The following is a 15,973-nucleotide window of genomic DNA, read 5'->3' as shown; positions in this document are numbered from 1 at the left end:
CTAATGTCCCAACCTTATTATTGAAGCTTGCAGAAAACCTTCAGTAAAAGTTAATACTGTTTCAGAAAACTCTCTGGTTGTGGACAATCTATTCTTATTATCTACCTCCCTATCTCTCTTGGGAAGGGTGGCGGTAGGAAAAGATTTATTGAGGAGCCCTCACCCTGGCATCACGAATAGCAAGGGTTAACAAGCACCTTTTAATTACTGCACAGCTACACTCCCCATATCCTACATCCCCCAGGCTATCACAAGTAATACTTACCTGATATCCCTGTGTTATCGGTAATACTTACCTGATGTCCCTGTGTTGTCAGTGATACGTACCTCGATGTCCCTGTGTTATCAGTGATACTTACATGATGTCCCTGTGTTATCAGTGATACTTACCTCGATGTCCCTGTGTTATCAGTGATACTTACATGATGTCCCTGTATTATCAGTGATACTTACCTGATGTCCCTGTGTTATAAGTGATACTTACCTGATGTCCCTGTGTCATCAGTGATGCTTACCTGATGTCCCTGTGTTATCAGTGATACTTACCTGATGTCCCTGTGTTATAAGTGATACTTACCTGATGTCCCTGTGTCATCAGTGATGCTTACCTGATGTCCCTGTGTTATCAGTGATACTTTCATAAGGCTCCTTTGTTATAAGTGACACTTACCTGAGAGGGCTCACTGACACCTACCTAAAACTTTGTATTATAAATGATTCTTACCTAATACCTAACTAATACCAACGATACTTACGTGAGGTCCCTGCATTCTCACTTATCCTTATCCGACGCCCCTGTATTATTAGTGATACTTACCTGAGGTCCCTGTTCATCAGTTACACTTACCTTAGGCCCCTGTGCTATCAGTGATATTTACATGAGGTCCCTGTATTATCAGTGTAATTTTCCCGAGATCCATGTGTTCTCACTGATACTTACCTGAGTGTCCTTGTATTATCTGTGAAACTTACTGGAGGTCCCTGTGTTATTAGTGATACTTTACCAAGGCACCTTTATTATCTATAATACTTACACAGGGGGGCCACATATCATTGATATCTACCTGATAATTTGTTATTTATTATACTTACCTAATACCTTGTGTGGTAGCCCTTGGGGGGTGTATGGTAGTGGTGGTTTGGTATCGGTATATGAGGGATTAATGTTAACCCTATAGTTCGCGACGCCAGGCTGAGGGCTGGTATGCTGAGGTAATGCTCCGGCCTATCGCCGCCCTTCCCAGTAACGATAGGTGCATGAAATGACTGAAGGTCCACAAGGACCTTCATTGAACTTGAACAACTTTACTTAAGTGATTGCGATACATCCAAGGCACAGTAACAGTCTCATACAAACAGTCCTTATATCGCTCAGTGACTGACAGTTGTTGCGGACCTTGAGCTATTTAGAAAGTCTCTGAATTTAGGGTAGATATTTGCAGATCCGTCCGGATTTAGGGGTTATATTAGGTCCGGTGATGCTGCAGAGTGTCTGGGGATTGATACACTCTCTATTCTGAATTACTCAGCCGTTGCCGCAAGGCTCGAGCCTAACTCACTGCGATAGTTGCTGCGCAGATCCTTCTCGTTTGACAGCCCAGGAACAAGAGAGAGAAAACATGGCCGCCGCTCCCTTATATGGGCAGGGGCGGGGTGAATCCGATTGGTCCGAACATCTGTCATTCCCCATTACACAGAGTAATGGGATTGCATACGTCACCGGGCCTCCAAAGGTCCTTAAGCAGAATACCATAGAGTTTACCTAGTCACATGACCCGCAGGTCCTGCAATGCTAGGGAACCGGTAATTAACCATTTATTTACATATATTACTATATTTACATCACCCTTACATAAATTACTAGGCTATTAGTTGGAATAGAGGCGACAAGGGGTTGGCTACACAACAGGGATCCCTACGTCCTAGGGACTCTGGCTATGGGGACCCATACATACATAGTTACCGTATAGGATGCGGTACCGGGACCCCACATTTGCATTATCAGTTATACTGAACTGAGGTCCCTGCATTATCAGTGATGATAATAAGTCCCGAAAAGCGTAACTAGGTATCTCCCTTCAGCCATAGAAGTGGATGGGGTCCGTTGCTCCCATTAACAGTATACATCAGCATCCCATTTTCAGCAGAATGCTGACGGATACAATAAACGGGGCAGTAACGCAGTGTGGACCTACTCTTAAGGGTATGTTCATGCGGCGGAATTTCTGTCCGAAATTCTGTGTAAGAATTCTACTGAAATTTACTGCCCATTATTTTCAATAGGACTCTGCTGTTCCATTCAGACAGCAGAATTTCTGCAGTGGGGATTCAGCTTTCTGCAGAAATATAAGATCAGTCTTACATTTTGTGAAATTCCACGGTGGAATCTCATTGAAGTCAATGGGAATTCTGTGTTGCTGAACAGAATTTTTGCGGAATTGCGGAAATTCTGCAGTGCTAACATAACCAAAGGGGGTATGCAGCATTAGAAAAACATAGCTGCTTTATTCCAGAAACAGCGACACTTTTTTTTAAAATTCAATATAATTCCTTTAAGCTCCAAAAGGATTGCTGTACCTTCCTTATACTATTGACAGAGTCCTATATAATAAAATGTATACCTGCCCCTGCCCCAACACAGCCCTATTAAAATAAAATGAACATTCACACCACAATATTTTTAAGTTTGTTTTATGTGTATATCTTATCTATACAACACTGCAGTATAAGTTGCCGCTATTTAAATAAGAATTAATAGATAAGCTGATGGCTTGACAATATTTATTACACACCCTTTTTTATTATGTACTAGCTGAGTACCTGGCATTGCCCGGTTTTTCCTTCCTAATCTTTGTTGTGGAGAAAAATCAACAGAGGAAGCTTTTGACTTCATATCCCATCCTCATATATTGTTGTCATATCCAAACCCCATATCTCATCCTCATATCCCAACCTCCTATCCCGACCACCTATCCCGATCTCCTATCCCGACTTCCTATCCCGTCCTTTTATGCCATCCTCCAATCCCGTCCTCCTTTCCCGTCCTCCTATCTCGACCTCCTATCCCGGCTTCCTATCCCGTCCTCCTATCCTGTCCTCCTATCTCGACCTCCTATCTCGACCTCCTATCTCGACCTCGTATCCCATCCTCCTATCTCGACCTCCTATCTCGACCTCCGATCGTGATCTCCTATCCCACCCTCCTATCCCGTTCTCCTATCCCGACCTCCTATCCTGTCCTCATATCTCGACCTCCTATCCCAACCTCCTATCCCGTCCTCATATCCCACCCTCCTATCCCGACCTCCTATGCTGACCTCCTATCCCGTCCTTCTATCTCGACCTCCTATCTCGATCTGCTATCTCGACCTCCTATCTCGACCTCCTATCTCGATCTCCTATCCCGACCTGTAATATGTGTACCAGGTATTATTGAAATATCTCCAGCCGTACGGAAGTTATGTGGGAACATACATTTCCCATTGATTTGCATAAGACTTAAAACAAAAATCCCGACTCTCACAAATGGGGGTAGTTAAGGGTTAAATTAACTATCCTATATTCTAAGTGGACATATAAGTAACATGTGACCAAGTATTATTGAAATATCTCCAGACGTTTGGAAGTTATGCAGTAACATATATTTCCCATTGACTTGTGTGGGACTTTAAACAAAAACCCCGCCCGTGGCAAATGCGGGTGAGTAAGGGTTAAATTACCTATCCTATGTTTGTTGTTGACATATAAGTAACATGTGCCAAGTTTCATGTTAATATCTTTAGCCATTTTAATGTAATACTGGAACACACACATTTAATTTTATCCCCATTGTTCTGGCTGAAAAAGGTAAAACATGGATAGAGCTGTTAGATAACATGGGAGGACAAGTTATAAAACCCTGCACACATTCCCAGTGTTGTCTGCACGTGAGGGCGGTGGGAGATGACTCCATGCCTTACTTAACTGCTTGTTTGGGAAAGTTATGTAAGCTCCCCCTCCCCTCTCCGCCGCCTATAAGAGTAGCTGGGCTGCTCCACACAGTCATCCACAGTCATGGAGGCGAAGAGTGAACTGTTGCTGGGGCTGCTTGTTGTATTTGGGATTGCAGTGACTGCACAAGATGTTGCCAGTCAGACCCAACGGCCTTCATTTTGTGGCACCAATGACTGTCCCAGCTACCAGCTGCTGAAAAAGTATGAGGTAAGTATGGTGAGGAAGTGCTGCGGAGTCCTAATATTGCAGATGATCCACCTTGCCTAGTGTTTGCAGCCTTCAGGTCCTTGTATAATTGTAAATTGGCTTATTTGTTGACCTTTACATGTAATACCATAACATATCTAGCTCATCGATGTCAAGGGGTTCAGAAATGTGACTGCTGTTTCAGATGTACATAACTATCCCTGGGGAAAGTAGGGTCCCTGTTGGTATTGGTAGTCACTACTGCATGGTCTGTGTCCCAAACTCTGGCATGGGTAGTCTGCCCAGTTATGCCGTGGAGCCTCACATGTTCCTGTATGACTGCATAGTTAAGGAGGTAGGATATTTAGGTTTCTGGGAAAGCTGGGTGACTCCCACTATGTTATGAATTCAGAAGTGAAAGCTGTTCAGACAAGTTGCGGTCTGTAAGTTGGAGCACTTATTGTTCAAGCTTCAAACGGCTTCTTTGTAGTTAGAGGTATACCCTACAGTCGTGGCCTCCAAGCTAGACCTCCACATGTTGCGAACTACAACTCCAAGACACAGGGGCCGACTAACACCCCTCAGGAATAAATAAATAAATAAATAAATAAGAGGGCCCCCGCTGCTGGTCCCACTTCTGCCACGCCCCTTTTACACCCAAATTCCACACACAAAATAAACAATATTTAAAAAAAATATATGTAAGAAACCCTTTCACATAGGTAACATTATTTCCATGAGCAATAATACCAGTATACAGGAAGGAAACATATACCATCACACAACTGGGTAATACTGCCATACTGTACACAGACCAGTATACTATACAGGATCTGTATACTATATAAGTGATTATATACAGTAGATATCGCTATACACAGTTCTATATACCATATAAGTGACTATGTGCAGGACCATATGGTGGTACATATCAGCTGTACACAGGATGTATACACCATAGAAGTGCTTACAGTTACATCTAGGGACACACAATTACGTCTTTTCTGATCGGCTGCGTCCTTTTTCCTTTTCTTCTCCATCCAGATCAGACCGCCATGTGGATCTCTTCACATCTGCAGGACATACATGTCAGACTCTGCATTTTTCCAGTGTCCTCCTCTACACAATCTTCCCATCTATAGGCCCACAAACTGTAATAATGCCCTCCTTGGTGTCCTGCACAGTAAAAGGGCAGGTAGCCAGATATGTAGGTAGTTGGCTGGCTAGGTAGTTAGGCAGCCAGGTATGTACATAGTTAGGTTGCCAGGTATAAAGTTAGGTATCCAGGTAGTCAAGTAGGAAGCCAGCAAACAGAAGCTGTACATACAACAGAAAGCAGCGCTGTCTGCCCGGGGACCTGGGACAAGTGTCCTGGATCCTCAGTTATAGCGGTGGCGGCAGACCCTTAACCCGGCCGAGCCCTCGGACCACATCCAAACAGACCAGTCGGTCAGTTCACTCCTGCCCGGACAGCTGTCGGCTGCCTGGGCATGCTGGGACTCATAGTTTTACAACATCTGGAAGTCTAGTTTTGAGATCACTTCCCTACAGCCTTCACTCTTATCTTTAGAGCTTAGAAGGCAAATACATTACATTAAAGGGTTAAACTAGTCTTCCTTTGGAAGCTTGTTTCCAGAGATGACCCCTTAAAAAATAAAAAAAATTGATCAGCTGAACCCGAAGCTACTCCATCATGCAAAGTTTACAAAAGTAAAAGGTTGCGTGTAAAGAATATGTGAGTCTCCATACCTTGTCAGCCAAAATATTGCACAAGCAGGTTTCAACTAATAATAGCCTTAGGGTGCTTTCACACCACTTTCTTTAGACGTCACCGGCTCCTTTTTGTCCCATATCCGCTTTTGTGGCCAGACTGAAAACCATGGCATTCTATACGGGGCTAAAAGTCACTATCTGACGCCGGCCCGCATCTCATTAATTTGAATGAGCCGACCAGAGTCGGATAGTGATCCGGTGACCGTATGAAGAAAAAGTGGTGTAAATGCAGCTTTACTAGAAAGTGGTCATACAGTTTGAAGAGTACATGTCATATCCAAAAAAAGGTTACTCAGTACCCAATCCTGACTATATCAGGGTTTTTGTTTAAAGTCCCATACAAGTCTATGGGAAATATATGTTACTGCATAACTTCTAAACGGCTGGAGATATTTCCATAATACTTGGTCACATGTTACTTATATGTCCACTTAAAATATAGGATAGTTAATTTAACCCCTAACTACCCCCATTTTTGAGGGTCGGGGTTTTTGTGTAAAGTCCCATGCAAATCAATAGGAAATGTATGTTCCCACATAACTTCCGTACGGCTGGAGATATTTCAATAACTGGTATACATATTACGGGATAGGAGGAGGGGATAGGACTACAATATATGAGGATGGGATATGAAGTCAAAAGCTTCCTCCTTTGTTGATTTTCCTCCCCAACAAGGATTAGGAAGGAAAAACCGGGCACCACTGGGTACTCAGCTAGTGATTTTATAAAAAAAACAAAAAACATAGGGGAGATTTATCAAAACCTGTTGACCAGTTTCCCATAACAATCATATCGCGTCTTTAATTTTTAAAAAGGCCTCTGAAAAATAAAAGCAGTAATCTGATTGGTTGCTATAGGCAACTGGTCAACTTTTCTACTGTACAGGTTTTGATAATTTCCCCATATTCATTAGAATAATTCATATTTGTAGTTAAATCCAAGCTATGCCATGCATCATTGGGTCAAATAAATTGTGACACCTTGTGGTATTCTAGCCAGAGTAAAGCAAAAGCTTCCCTAACAAAGTTAACATTTTTATTTAGTCAATTTGAAAAGGATCCCAGCACATGCCAAACAGACAAGTAAAACACTGGTATATACATAAAATATTTGTCTAACAGCTGTGCTGGGTGTTTTCATCCAATCACTGCAGGCTCCTCTGTAACCCCCCCCCCCTCCTTTTATGCTGCAGTCTGATAGGACAGGAGTGCTTGTCCCACCCTCACTCACTGTGTGGTGTCCCAGTACAGGTACATTGTGTCAAGGTATTGTAGGCCCTGTCAGATTGAGACCTCCAGTGTCCTGGGGGCTCCCCTGCAGGGACTCAACCATTTCTAATGTGTATTTGCACTATTATAACTTAGCAATCCGTTATTAGGTGTCTGTAGCTTTAAGTATGTTACCTAGCAACTTCATGCTTAGTCAGGGTATGTGAGAGTGGAGGACTGAGGGCTAGACTAAACTTTTGTGTAAGGTGTTATATTATGTTATTACTTGTATGTAACTTTATTGTAAATCCTAAAGGGGATAAAGACAACTCTATGATCCACAGCTGCCTGGCCAATGGGCTTTAGTTTAGCCTTCCCTTATAAGGGGTGGCATTTCCTGTGTTGAGAGGAGTTCAGAGTTCAGTGGAGAGAAGCTGTGCAGGAGTTCAGGAGAGAAGTTGAGTTCAGAGTGAAGAAACAGCAACTCATTTCAGTTCAGAGTACAGAGTGGAGAAATATCAAGCCTTCACTTCAGCCTTGATCAGAGAATTCCTAAAGTACAATTCATTATCTTCCAGCGAAAAGCCACAAATCTACCGACACTTCAGTAAGTGACTTTACTCTCAAGCCTAATATAGCACAGACCTAAAACTCCTACTCCGGCCGTAAGAGCCAAGCATATATGCAATATCAAGTCCAGGCACTGCAAGCTGTGTGGTCCTCTAGAGACTGTCTGTTAAACCTTTGGGAGACTTTGGTTGAGCGCTGTGGAGATTGTACCACCTATCTTCAAGTTAGTAAAGCCTCCGTTAAACTGCAACCTAGTGTGGAGTCAATTCTTTCCTTGCTAGCCTGTGGGGAGACGGAGTTCCCCGGACCTGTAGTACCCCGGGAAATACCAAGACTACAGTAGCGTCACGTAACATTAAGGGTTAATACCATCCGACCCTGGGTTCATACCCCCCCCCCACCCCCAAGAACCAAATAGCTAACCCCAGCGTAGTGGCGGTCGCGGGTTTAACTCGTGGTTACCACGACTGGACTTTGTCAGAACCTGTGCTTTAATTGGGACAAAGATGATGCTGCAGCCTAACAGGATTATGTTCTGGATGTTATGGAGACCCCTTGTGGCGGTTTTTAGAAGACATGATTTATATAAAAATAATTTTCTTATGAAGAATATTCTGGTAATTGTTGTGCCAAGATGTACAACATATAAAGTTTTTGAATCTGATAGTGCCCATTTAATCCTGTAGATAGGTCTAGTAGTTTGTTAAATAGGTGACGTTATAATGCTAGATACTTTGGTACTATGTGGTGTGGGTGAGGCCAATGCCATTTGTATTCTAATTGAGGTTATTTATTTTTTTTCAGAACTTTGAACATCGGCATTATGAAGAAACCCGCTGGGTGGTGACCCCACTAGTACAAGATGTATTTGGCATAGAGATGATGAAAAGCTTCAGACGCCTGTTTAAATATATCACAGGAATGAATTCAGAAGGTATGTTCTGTCAGTAGCATAGCTAGGGGAGGAGGGCAGAAGGATGGGAGGCTTGTGGGGCGGGTGCTGGAAAAAACACATGGAGCCAAGAGTGCCTGGACAACAAACTGTAGGTAAGTTGTGGCTGTAAGAAATTAGCATGGTGGTCTGGGTCAGATGGAGGAAAAACAATAACAACTAAAGACCCCCTGTGAATCACTGGATGTAACTGCACTGTAACCACTTATATGGGTTATAGATCCTGGGTAGACCTGTAGCTGTACTTCTATAGTTGAAACTTAGTGGTGGCCCCTAATGTGTTGGGGAGGGGGCCTTCTGAACCCTTAGGTAAACCTTGGGTCTTTCTATAAAGCTCAGCTCTCCTAATCGTTCTGGTGAATGTGCAAATGCTAATCAGTCAGCTGATGGGAACTTTTATGTGGCCATTTAAATAATTGGTATCTGATATACCTCGCTCTGTGTAAAGTGGATGTGTGGCTGATGGTGGTTAACCACTTAATGACCCATCATGTGAATACATGTCATGGTGCTGGTGGGGGGTGTATGGTGTGAGCTTCTGACTTGAGCCCCCTGGGGCATAATACATATCTTGGGAAATATTTAGCCATGCTGCCTTTCTGCCATGGCCAATTTAGTGATGCACTGAAACTGGCCAGCAGTTCCTATACACATGCTAAATCCAGTTTGGCTGAAGGTCCAAGGGCCTCTGACATTCTAAACCCCCCACCCTACAAGCTATGGATCTGGAATCAGCTCTGACAGCAGCTTACCCCTCATTCAGCCAAAAGCTAATGAAAGTGTTTGTGTAGTATCACAGTCCGTGATATACTCCCATAGTCCTGTCAAGTTGAGTCCCCGCACATCCTTAAAGGGGTTATCCAGGAAAAAAACTTTTTTTTATATATCAACTGGCTCCAGAAAGTTAAACAGATTTGTAAATTACTTCTATTAAAAAATCTTAATCCTTTCCGTACTTATGAGCTTCTAAAGTTAAGGTTGTTCTTTTCTGTCTAAGTGCTCTCTGATTACACCTGTCTCGGGAAACGCCCAGTTTAGAAGCAAATCCCCATAGCAAACCTATTCTAAACTGGGCATTTCCCGAGACAGGTGTCATCAGAGAGCACTTAGACAGAAAAGAACAACCTTAACTTTAGAAGCTCATAAGTACTGAAAGGATTAAGATTTTTTAATAGAAGTAATTTACAAATCTCAATATGAATTTGAGTAGAATACAGACATAGCGCACATCTACAATCTTGTATAATGATCTGATTGCTTCTCAGCACAATATCAAAACTAACAGGTTGTTAGTATACATTTTTGATCAAAAAGTACAAGCCCACTCGCCACGTCAAGGCCACCTATTCAGAGTGGGTCCCTAACGTCCCTAGCATAAAATGGCGTAGCACCAGGCGGCGACCACCACCGCCGCGACACAGGTGCCCACGGGGGGGGGGGGGGGGAGCGACCCACTGGCAGAGCAGCCCCAATGCCTCTCAAACCAGTCTATAGGCCGCACCCGCCCGCAGACACAGCGCCACGGCAGCAACAGACGCCGCCCCGCACCACACCAGTGTGAACAAGGTGTAATGGCTCACTTACCTTGCTCTCCCAGTCAGACTGGGAGGCAGCTAAGAGTGAAATGGCCCTAGTGTGGCTAATTACCACCTATATAGGTTTGGGCTGAGGGGGGTGGGGAAGATTGCAGCACATGTTCAAAAAAAAAAAAAAAAAAGGGGGAAGATAGAAATCACAATTATGGACATTTATCAACGGGTTTAGTCAGGTTTTCTTTACTATAATTGTCGCAACTGCGACTACGCGATTTTTCGTGCGACATTTTGACTGGAAAGCGAGAAAAGCAAGTTTTCCAAAAATTAACTATGTAGTAATAATTTTAAAATGGACTACGGGTAGTCAGGTATTTATTAACTGCGACAGTCGCAACTGCGCAAAAAAAAGTCGCAACAGCGTTAAAAATTGACAAAATTTACTCCAGCTCAAACATGGAGCAGAAAAAGCTACTACCAAAGTAAAAAAGGAAAAATTGCTCACGTGAAAGAAAATTATCAACAGGCTGAAACCAGTTGATAAATACGTCGCACATAAGAAAAAAAAAGTAAGGAAAAAATTACAAAAAAAAAGAATACATAAGCAAACATTGATAAATGTCCCTCTATATGAATTCGAGTAGAATACAGACATAGCGCACATCTACAATCTTGTATAATGATCTGATTGCTTCTCAGCACAATATCAAAACTAACAGGTTGTTAGTATACATTTTTGATCAAAAAGTACAAGCCAGTTAGCTGCACATGGGCCATTTCTTTCCTAGTAGCCTCCCAGTCCTACTGGGAGGGCATGGTAAGTGAGCTATTACATCCCGGTTCACACTGGTGTGGTTCTGCGCGGTGTCCGTTGCTGCCGTGGCGCCGTGTCTGCGGGGGGGGGTGCGGCCCATGGACTGGTTTGAGTGGCATTGGGGCTGCTCTGCCGGTGGGTCGTTCCCCCCTGTGGGCATTGGCGTCGCAGCGGTGGTGGTCGCCGCCCGGTGCTGCGCCATTTTATGCTAGGGACGTTAGGGACTCACCCTGGATAGGTGGCCTTGTCGTGGCGAGTGGGCTTGTACTTTTTGATCAAAAATGTATACTAACAACCTGTTAGTTTTTGATATTATGCTGAGAAGCAATCAGATCATTATACAAGATTGTAGATGTGCGCCATGTCTGTTTTTCTACCCTAATTTACAAATCTGTTTCACTTTCTGGAGCCAGTTGATATATATAAAAAAAAATTCCTGGAATACGCTCTCTTGCAGTGTTCCCCTTAATGTGAATAGGTTGTATATTAAGTGTAAAGGACCTTTTGTCGTTGGTCACATGATGATGTTTGCCACGTGTTTAAGTCATATTACCCAGAGAGCACCAGGTGACCCACAGGTAGCCTATGGGCTCCTTGCACAGCCCCCCTTTATAAGATAGGGAGGAGCTGCAATCGCTCTTTTGTGATTCTTTCCTGCTGAGGTTCAGTCGAGACGTCTCAGGGTCAGTGTCCAGCACATCTGGAGGCCTAAACCTAAATTGCAGCCACAAGTCAGTAAGTTAAGTCGTCTTTATCATCTCTCATAATCTTCAGTCAAGTCAATTGTAGTCAGCCTGGCCTGCACCTATAGTCTGTCAAGTCACTGCAAGTCCCAGTAAGCTGCAAGGTCCCCATGTTACTGGTCTCCTCTCTGGGATCTTGGCCGAACTGTATAGACTGTACCATCTGTCTACCTCAGTTAAAGCTACATTTAACCTGGCCTTGGAATATTATTTGCTCCGTCCTAACCTAGGACTAGCGTTGCTACTTTCGGATGATTAAGGTTAAATCACACCCTGGCATCACAAACATGGAGGGGTTAATACCATCTACCCCGGGGCAACACCATGTGTACCTCATATCACACCCTGTGGCTCACCACATTTGGATACTATAAGAACTGTGGTGTGTGTCTCACAACCCCCCCCCCCCGCATTGCATATGGGAGTAATATGTGCTGGTTTGGCGGCTAAATGTTAAGTGTACGTGAAGCTTCTCACTTTCCGGTCTTTCCCTTTTAGGACAGACCATTAATATGACTGTACCTGTGGCAATTGATGTTCCATTAGAATCATCATCTGTTAGTTCCACAATGTCCTTCTTTGTACCACATGAAGTAGAAAATCCTCCAACACCTACAGACCCTGAAATTCACCTTAAGAAATCTCCTGAATTTTCTGCATATGTGAGGTAAGTCCTTACCAGCAACGTTCAAATCGTGGTTCAGTTGTTTTATTTACCGTATTTTTCGCCGTATAAGACGCACTTTTTCTTCCCCAAAACTGGAGGGAAAAAGTCGGTGCGTCTTATACGGCGAATACACCCCTATCGCAGCGGTCCCTGCGGCCATCAACGGCCGGGACCCGCGGCTAATACAAGACATCACTGATCGCGGTGATGCCCTGTATTAACCCTTCAGACGCGGCGATCAAAGCTGACCGCCGCGTCTGAAGGGAAAGTGACACTAACCCGGCTGTTCAGTCGGGCTGCTCGGGACCGCCGCGATTTCACTGCGGGGGTCCCGAACAGCCCGACTGAATAGCCGGGTTAGTGCTTACAGGACACCGGGAGGGACCGTACCTGCCTCCTCGGTGTCTTCTCCGTTCAGGGATCCCCTGTATGCCGGCGCTCTCCTTCCTCGTCATCACGTCGTCGCATCGGCATGCGTAACAACGTGATGGCGGCGACGGAGAGCGAGGATACCCGGCCGGCAGCAGAGACGGGGACACGGCGACAGCGATGGAGCAACATCCAGGGCAGCGGTGACGCGTCCGGAGCGGCGGGGACACGTGAATATTACCTCCTATGCAGTGGTCTTCAATCTGCGGACCTCCAGATGTTGCAAAACTACAACTCCCAGCATGCCCGGACAGCCAACGGCTGTCCGGGCATACTGGGAGTTGTAGTTTTGCAACACCTGGAGGTCCGCAGGTTGAAGACCACTATTGGGTTCAAAATCTTTATTTTTTTAGATTTTGCACCTAAAAATAGGGTGCGTCTTATACGCCGCTGCGTCCTATAGGACGAAAAATACGGTAAATAAACAAACTGCTGCAGTCTTTAAGCCAGCAATGAATTATCATCAAATAGCTTGGGAAGCCCTGATCACACATCTTTTTGGGCAATGTTCACACATCGGAATTAATCTCTGTGCTGACATTCTGCAGACTGCGGGGGCCATCATAAACAACTCTAGGACCGCACAGGAATGCACCGCCTCAGACTACGCATTCAGTGCAGAGTCCGCAGAGAGAATGAACAATGTTCATTTTTTTTTTTTCTGCAGACATGGAAAATGGAATTTCCATGCCAGAAACATCTTCCGCAGCAGAATCCTGTTTAATTCAATGGGATTCTGCTACAGTGGAATTTCCGTGCGGAATCCAGCAGGGAAATTCAAACGTGTGAACATGGCCTTAGTTTTCTGGTACGCCCTCCTGTTCCCATATGTGGGCTCATAGTTTGTCTGACAATTCAGGGAATTATAGTGGATATCAGGTAATAGAAGGGATTATACAGTCAGGGGGGGTGTATTAGGCATACAGACCCCTCACTGTAAAACATTTACACCCCCTGACTGTAGAATTCCGCTCATCACCTAATATTTACTCCTAATACTAAAATTAAAGTCGTGCCTATCTGATGGGTTCCTTGCAAATTATAAACCTCATGTCTTGAACGGAAGAACATGTAAAAAGATGTGTGATCAGGGTACACAAAGCTCTTCTAGTGACAGTAAAAGGGTAGATGGCCACTGGCCCTTTCTTAAAGGGGCTGTCCAGCTGTTTTTGAAAACTGTCTAGATAGGCTTGTAAAAATGTACTGTGTTCCCCTTTTGTTGGCTGTCACTCATTTGAGGTTTTCAATTTCTCTTTAAGGCAATTTGGAGGATATGCCTTAGGCTTTATGTATGAAAAGCACGCTAAAGCCCTAGCAGAAGACCTGAAGGCCCTTGGTTTGCAGTTTGATGAGACATACTACGTACGCGCCGGCTACAATGATCCATTTACATTATTTAACCGTCACAATGAAGTGTGGTACATTGCAAAATAAACCTACCTAGCAGTGGAGAATTACTTAGCCCTCTACTGCTTTTGTCTTAGCCCTATTGGGGTCCCCATGCCTTCTATATTAACAAAAAGATGCAATCTATCAAGATTATACCAAATAGCTCCTGGAAGAACACCATAATATCTCTAGCATTGTCTTGTGTATGAAGTAACATTCTCTTAAAGGGGTGCTCCGCTGCTCAGCGTTTGGAACAAATTGTTCCAAACGCTGGAGCCAGCGCCGGGAGCTTGTGACATCATAGCTCCACCCCCTCATGACATCATGACCCGCCCCCTCAATGCAAGTCTATGGATAGACTTGCATTGAGGAGGCGGGGCTATGACGTCATGAGCTCCTGGCGCCGTTTGTTCCAAACGCTGAGCAGCGGAGCACCCCTTTTAAGTGCACTTGTGGTAACTGGATGTGATGAGGCCAGAAGCAATTAACCCCTTGTATTCATGACGCCAGGGCATGGTTTATCCTCGATACCACCCAAAGGTATACTGCTAGGCATTGGGGCAATAATGACTCCGATGCCAAGTTAAGGATAACAGTAGCTTTACTGAGGGTAGACAGATGGTAAAGTCTATACAGTTCAGCCAGGGCCCAAGGAGGTGATCAGTGACTCAGACCTTAAGGGCTTCCTGGGACTTGTAGTAGATATGGTCAAATTTAATGCAGGCTATGTTGACTTGACAAATGATGACTGACAATACTGAGACTGTGGTTACTTATAGCTGTTTGTGGCTGCAGACTGGACTTGAGGCCTCCTATGACTCTGGACACTCTCTAGGACTCGACTTGACCTCAGCAAAGACTTGTAAGGAAAGAGAGCTAGCTAACTCCACCCAGGGGGAGACTAGCAGGGAGCCCATAGGTCACCCCTGGGATCACCTGGTCACTGGTACCTTCTCGGTAACAATCACATGACAATTCACATAGTAAACAGCCTTAAAGTGACAACGCTTACTGGGCCACCACACACTTTTCTGTAACTAAATGATTTTGTAACATTAAAATACTATTTGTAGACTTCGGCTTTTCTAAGTTTTTATATACCACACTTCAGCTGCACCAATCAGCCACAGTGTTACTTACATGATTTAGGGAAAACTACCACTGGGCTCCAAACTGCAGAAAAAAAGAGTAAAAAAATAAGTATATATCCGAATAATATACTATTACAGAGGGATCTGGGGAAGATAATGGCTTGGACAGACAAAAGGCAAATTAAAGGAGTTTTCCATGCCACCTGATTTCCCTATCATCTAGATAAGAAATCGGTGTTTCCAACTAGGGTGTCTCAACCAATTGAAAAACTACGAGGCCCAGACAGCAAGGCTGTTTCGGCATACTGGCTGTTGTAGTCTTGCAGTCTTGCAACAGTTCGAGGCACTCTGGTTAGGCAAAAGCTGAGATAGAAGAAACCTAGTGTGAAATGGATTTTCAGACTTGTAGGATTACTCTCGATTTACTATGGGGATATACAAGTCGGTAAAATCTTCTGACCTGCTTTTTCTAGGTGGAAGTTTCCAGACACTTATCCATAGGATTCAATAGTAAATAGGTCAGGTTGTGAAACCACGCCCCTTTTAGTGCCGACCATGCCACCTTTGCAGCAGACCATGCCCCTTTTTCGGCTTTTCACAGTGCAATGTCGGGTTTGTCAGATTTT

The 15,973-nt window shown here is 44.2% G+C and overlaps 1 protein-coding gene across 1 annotated transcript; it reads left to right on the top strand.

Annotated features, from left to right (window-relative positions):
• The first annotated feature begins 4,033 nt into the window (after positions 1–4,033).
• Positions 4,034–15,330, top strand: LOC130362690 (heme-binding protein 2-like). Its single transcript, XM_056567588.1, has 4 exons — positions 4,034–4,200; positions 8,535–8,664; positions 12,270–12,438; positions 14,127–15,330. Exons 1-4 carry the CDS (start codon positions 4,054–4,056, stop codon positions 14,299–14,301), a joined length of 621 nt encoding a protein of 206 aa, XP_056423563.1. The 5' UTR covers positions 4,034–4,053; the 3' UTR covers positions 14,302–15,330.
• Positions 15,331–15,973: the final 643 nt, after the last annotated feature.

This window comes from Hyla sarda, chromosome 3, assembly GCF_029499605.1.
Source record: "Hyla sarda isolate aHylSar1 chromosome 3, aHylSar1.hap1, whole genome shotgun sequence".
In the NCBI taxonomy this organism is placed as follows: domain Eukaryota; kingdom Metazoa; phylum Chordata; class Amphibia; order Anura; family Hylidae; genus Hyla; species Hyla sarda.
The sequence above is the reverse complement of the archived record's forward strand: the minus strand, read 5'-3'. Positions and strand labels throughout refer to the sequence as shown.

Excerpts from the sequence above, each read along its gene's own strand:
- LOC130362690 (XM_056567588.1), top strand. The coding sequence starts at position 4,054 with ATGGAGGCGAAGAGTGAACTGTTGCTGGGGCTGCTTGTTGTATTTGGG. Across the intron at positions 8,665-12,269 it reads CACAGGAATGAATTCAGAAG|GACAGACCATTAATATGACT; the intron begins GTATGTTCTGTC and ends TTTCCCTTTTAG. Across the intron at positions 12,439-14,126 it reads GAATTTTCTGCATATGTGAG|GCAATTTGGAGGATATGCCT; the intron begins GTAAGTCCTTAC and ends TTTCTCTTTAAG.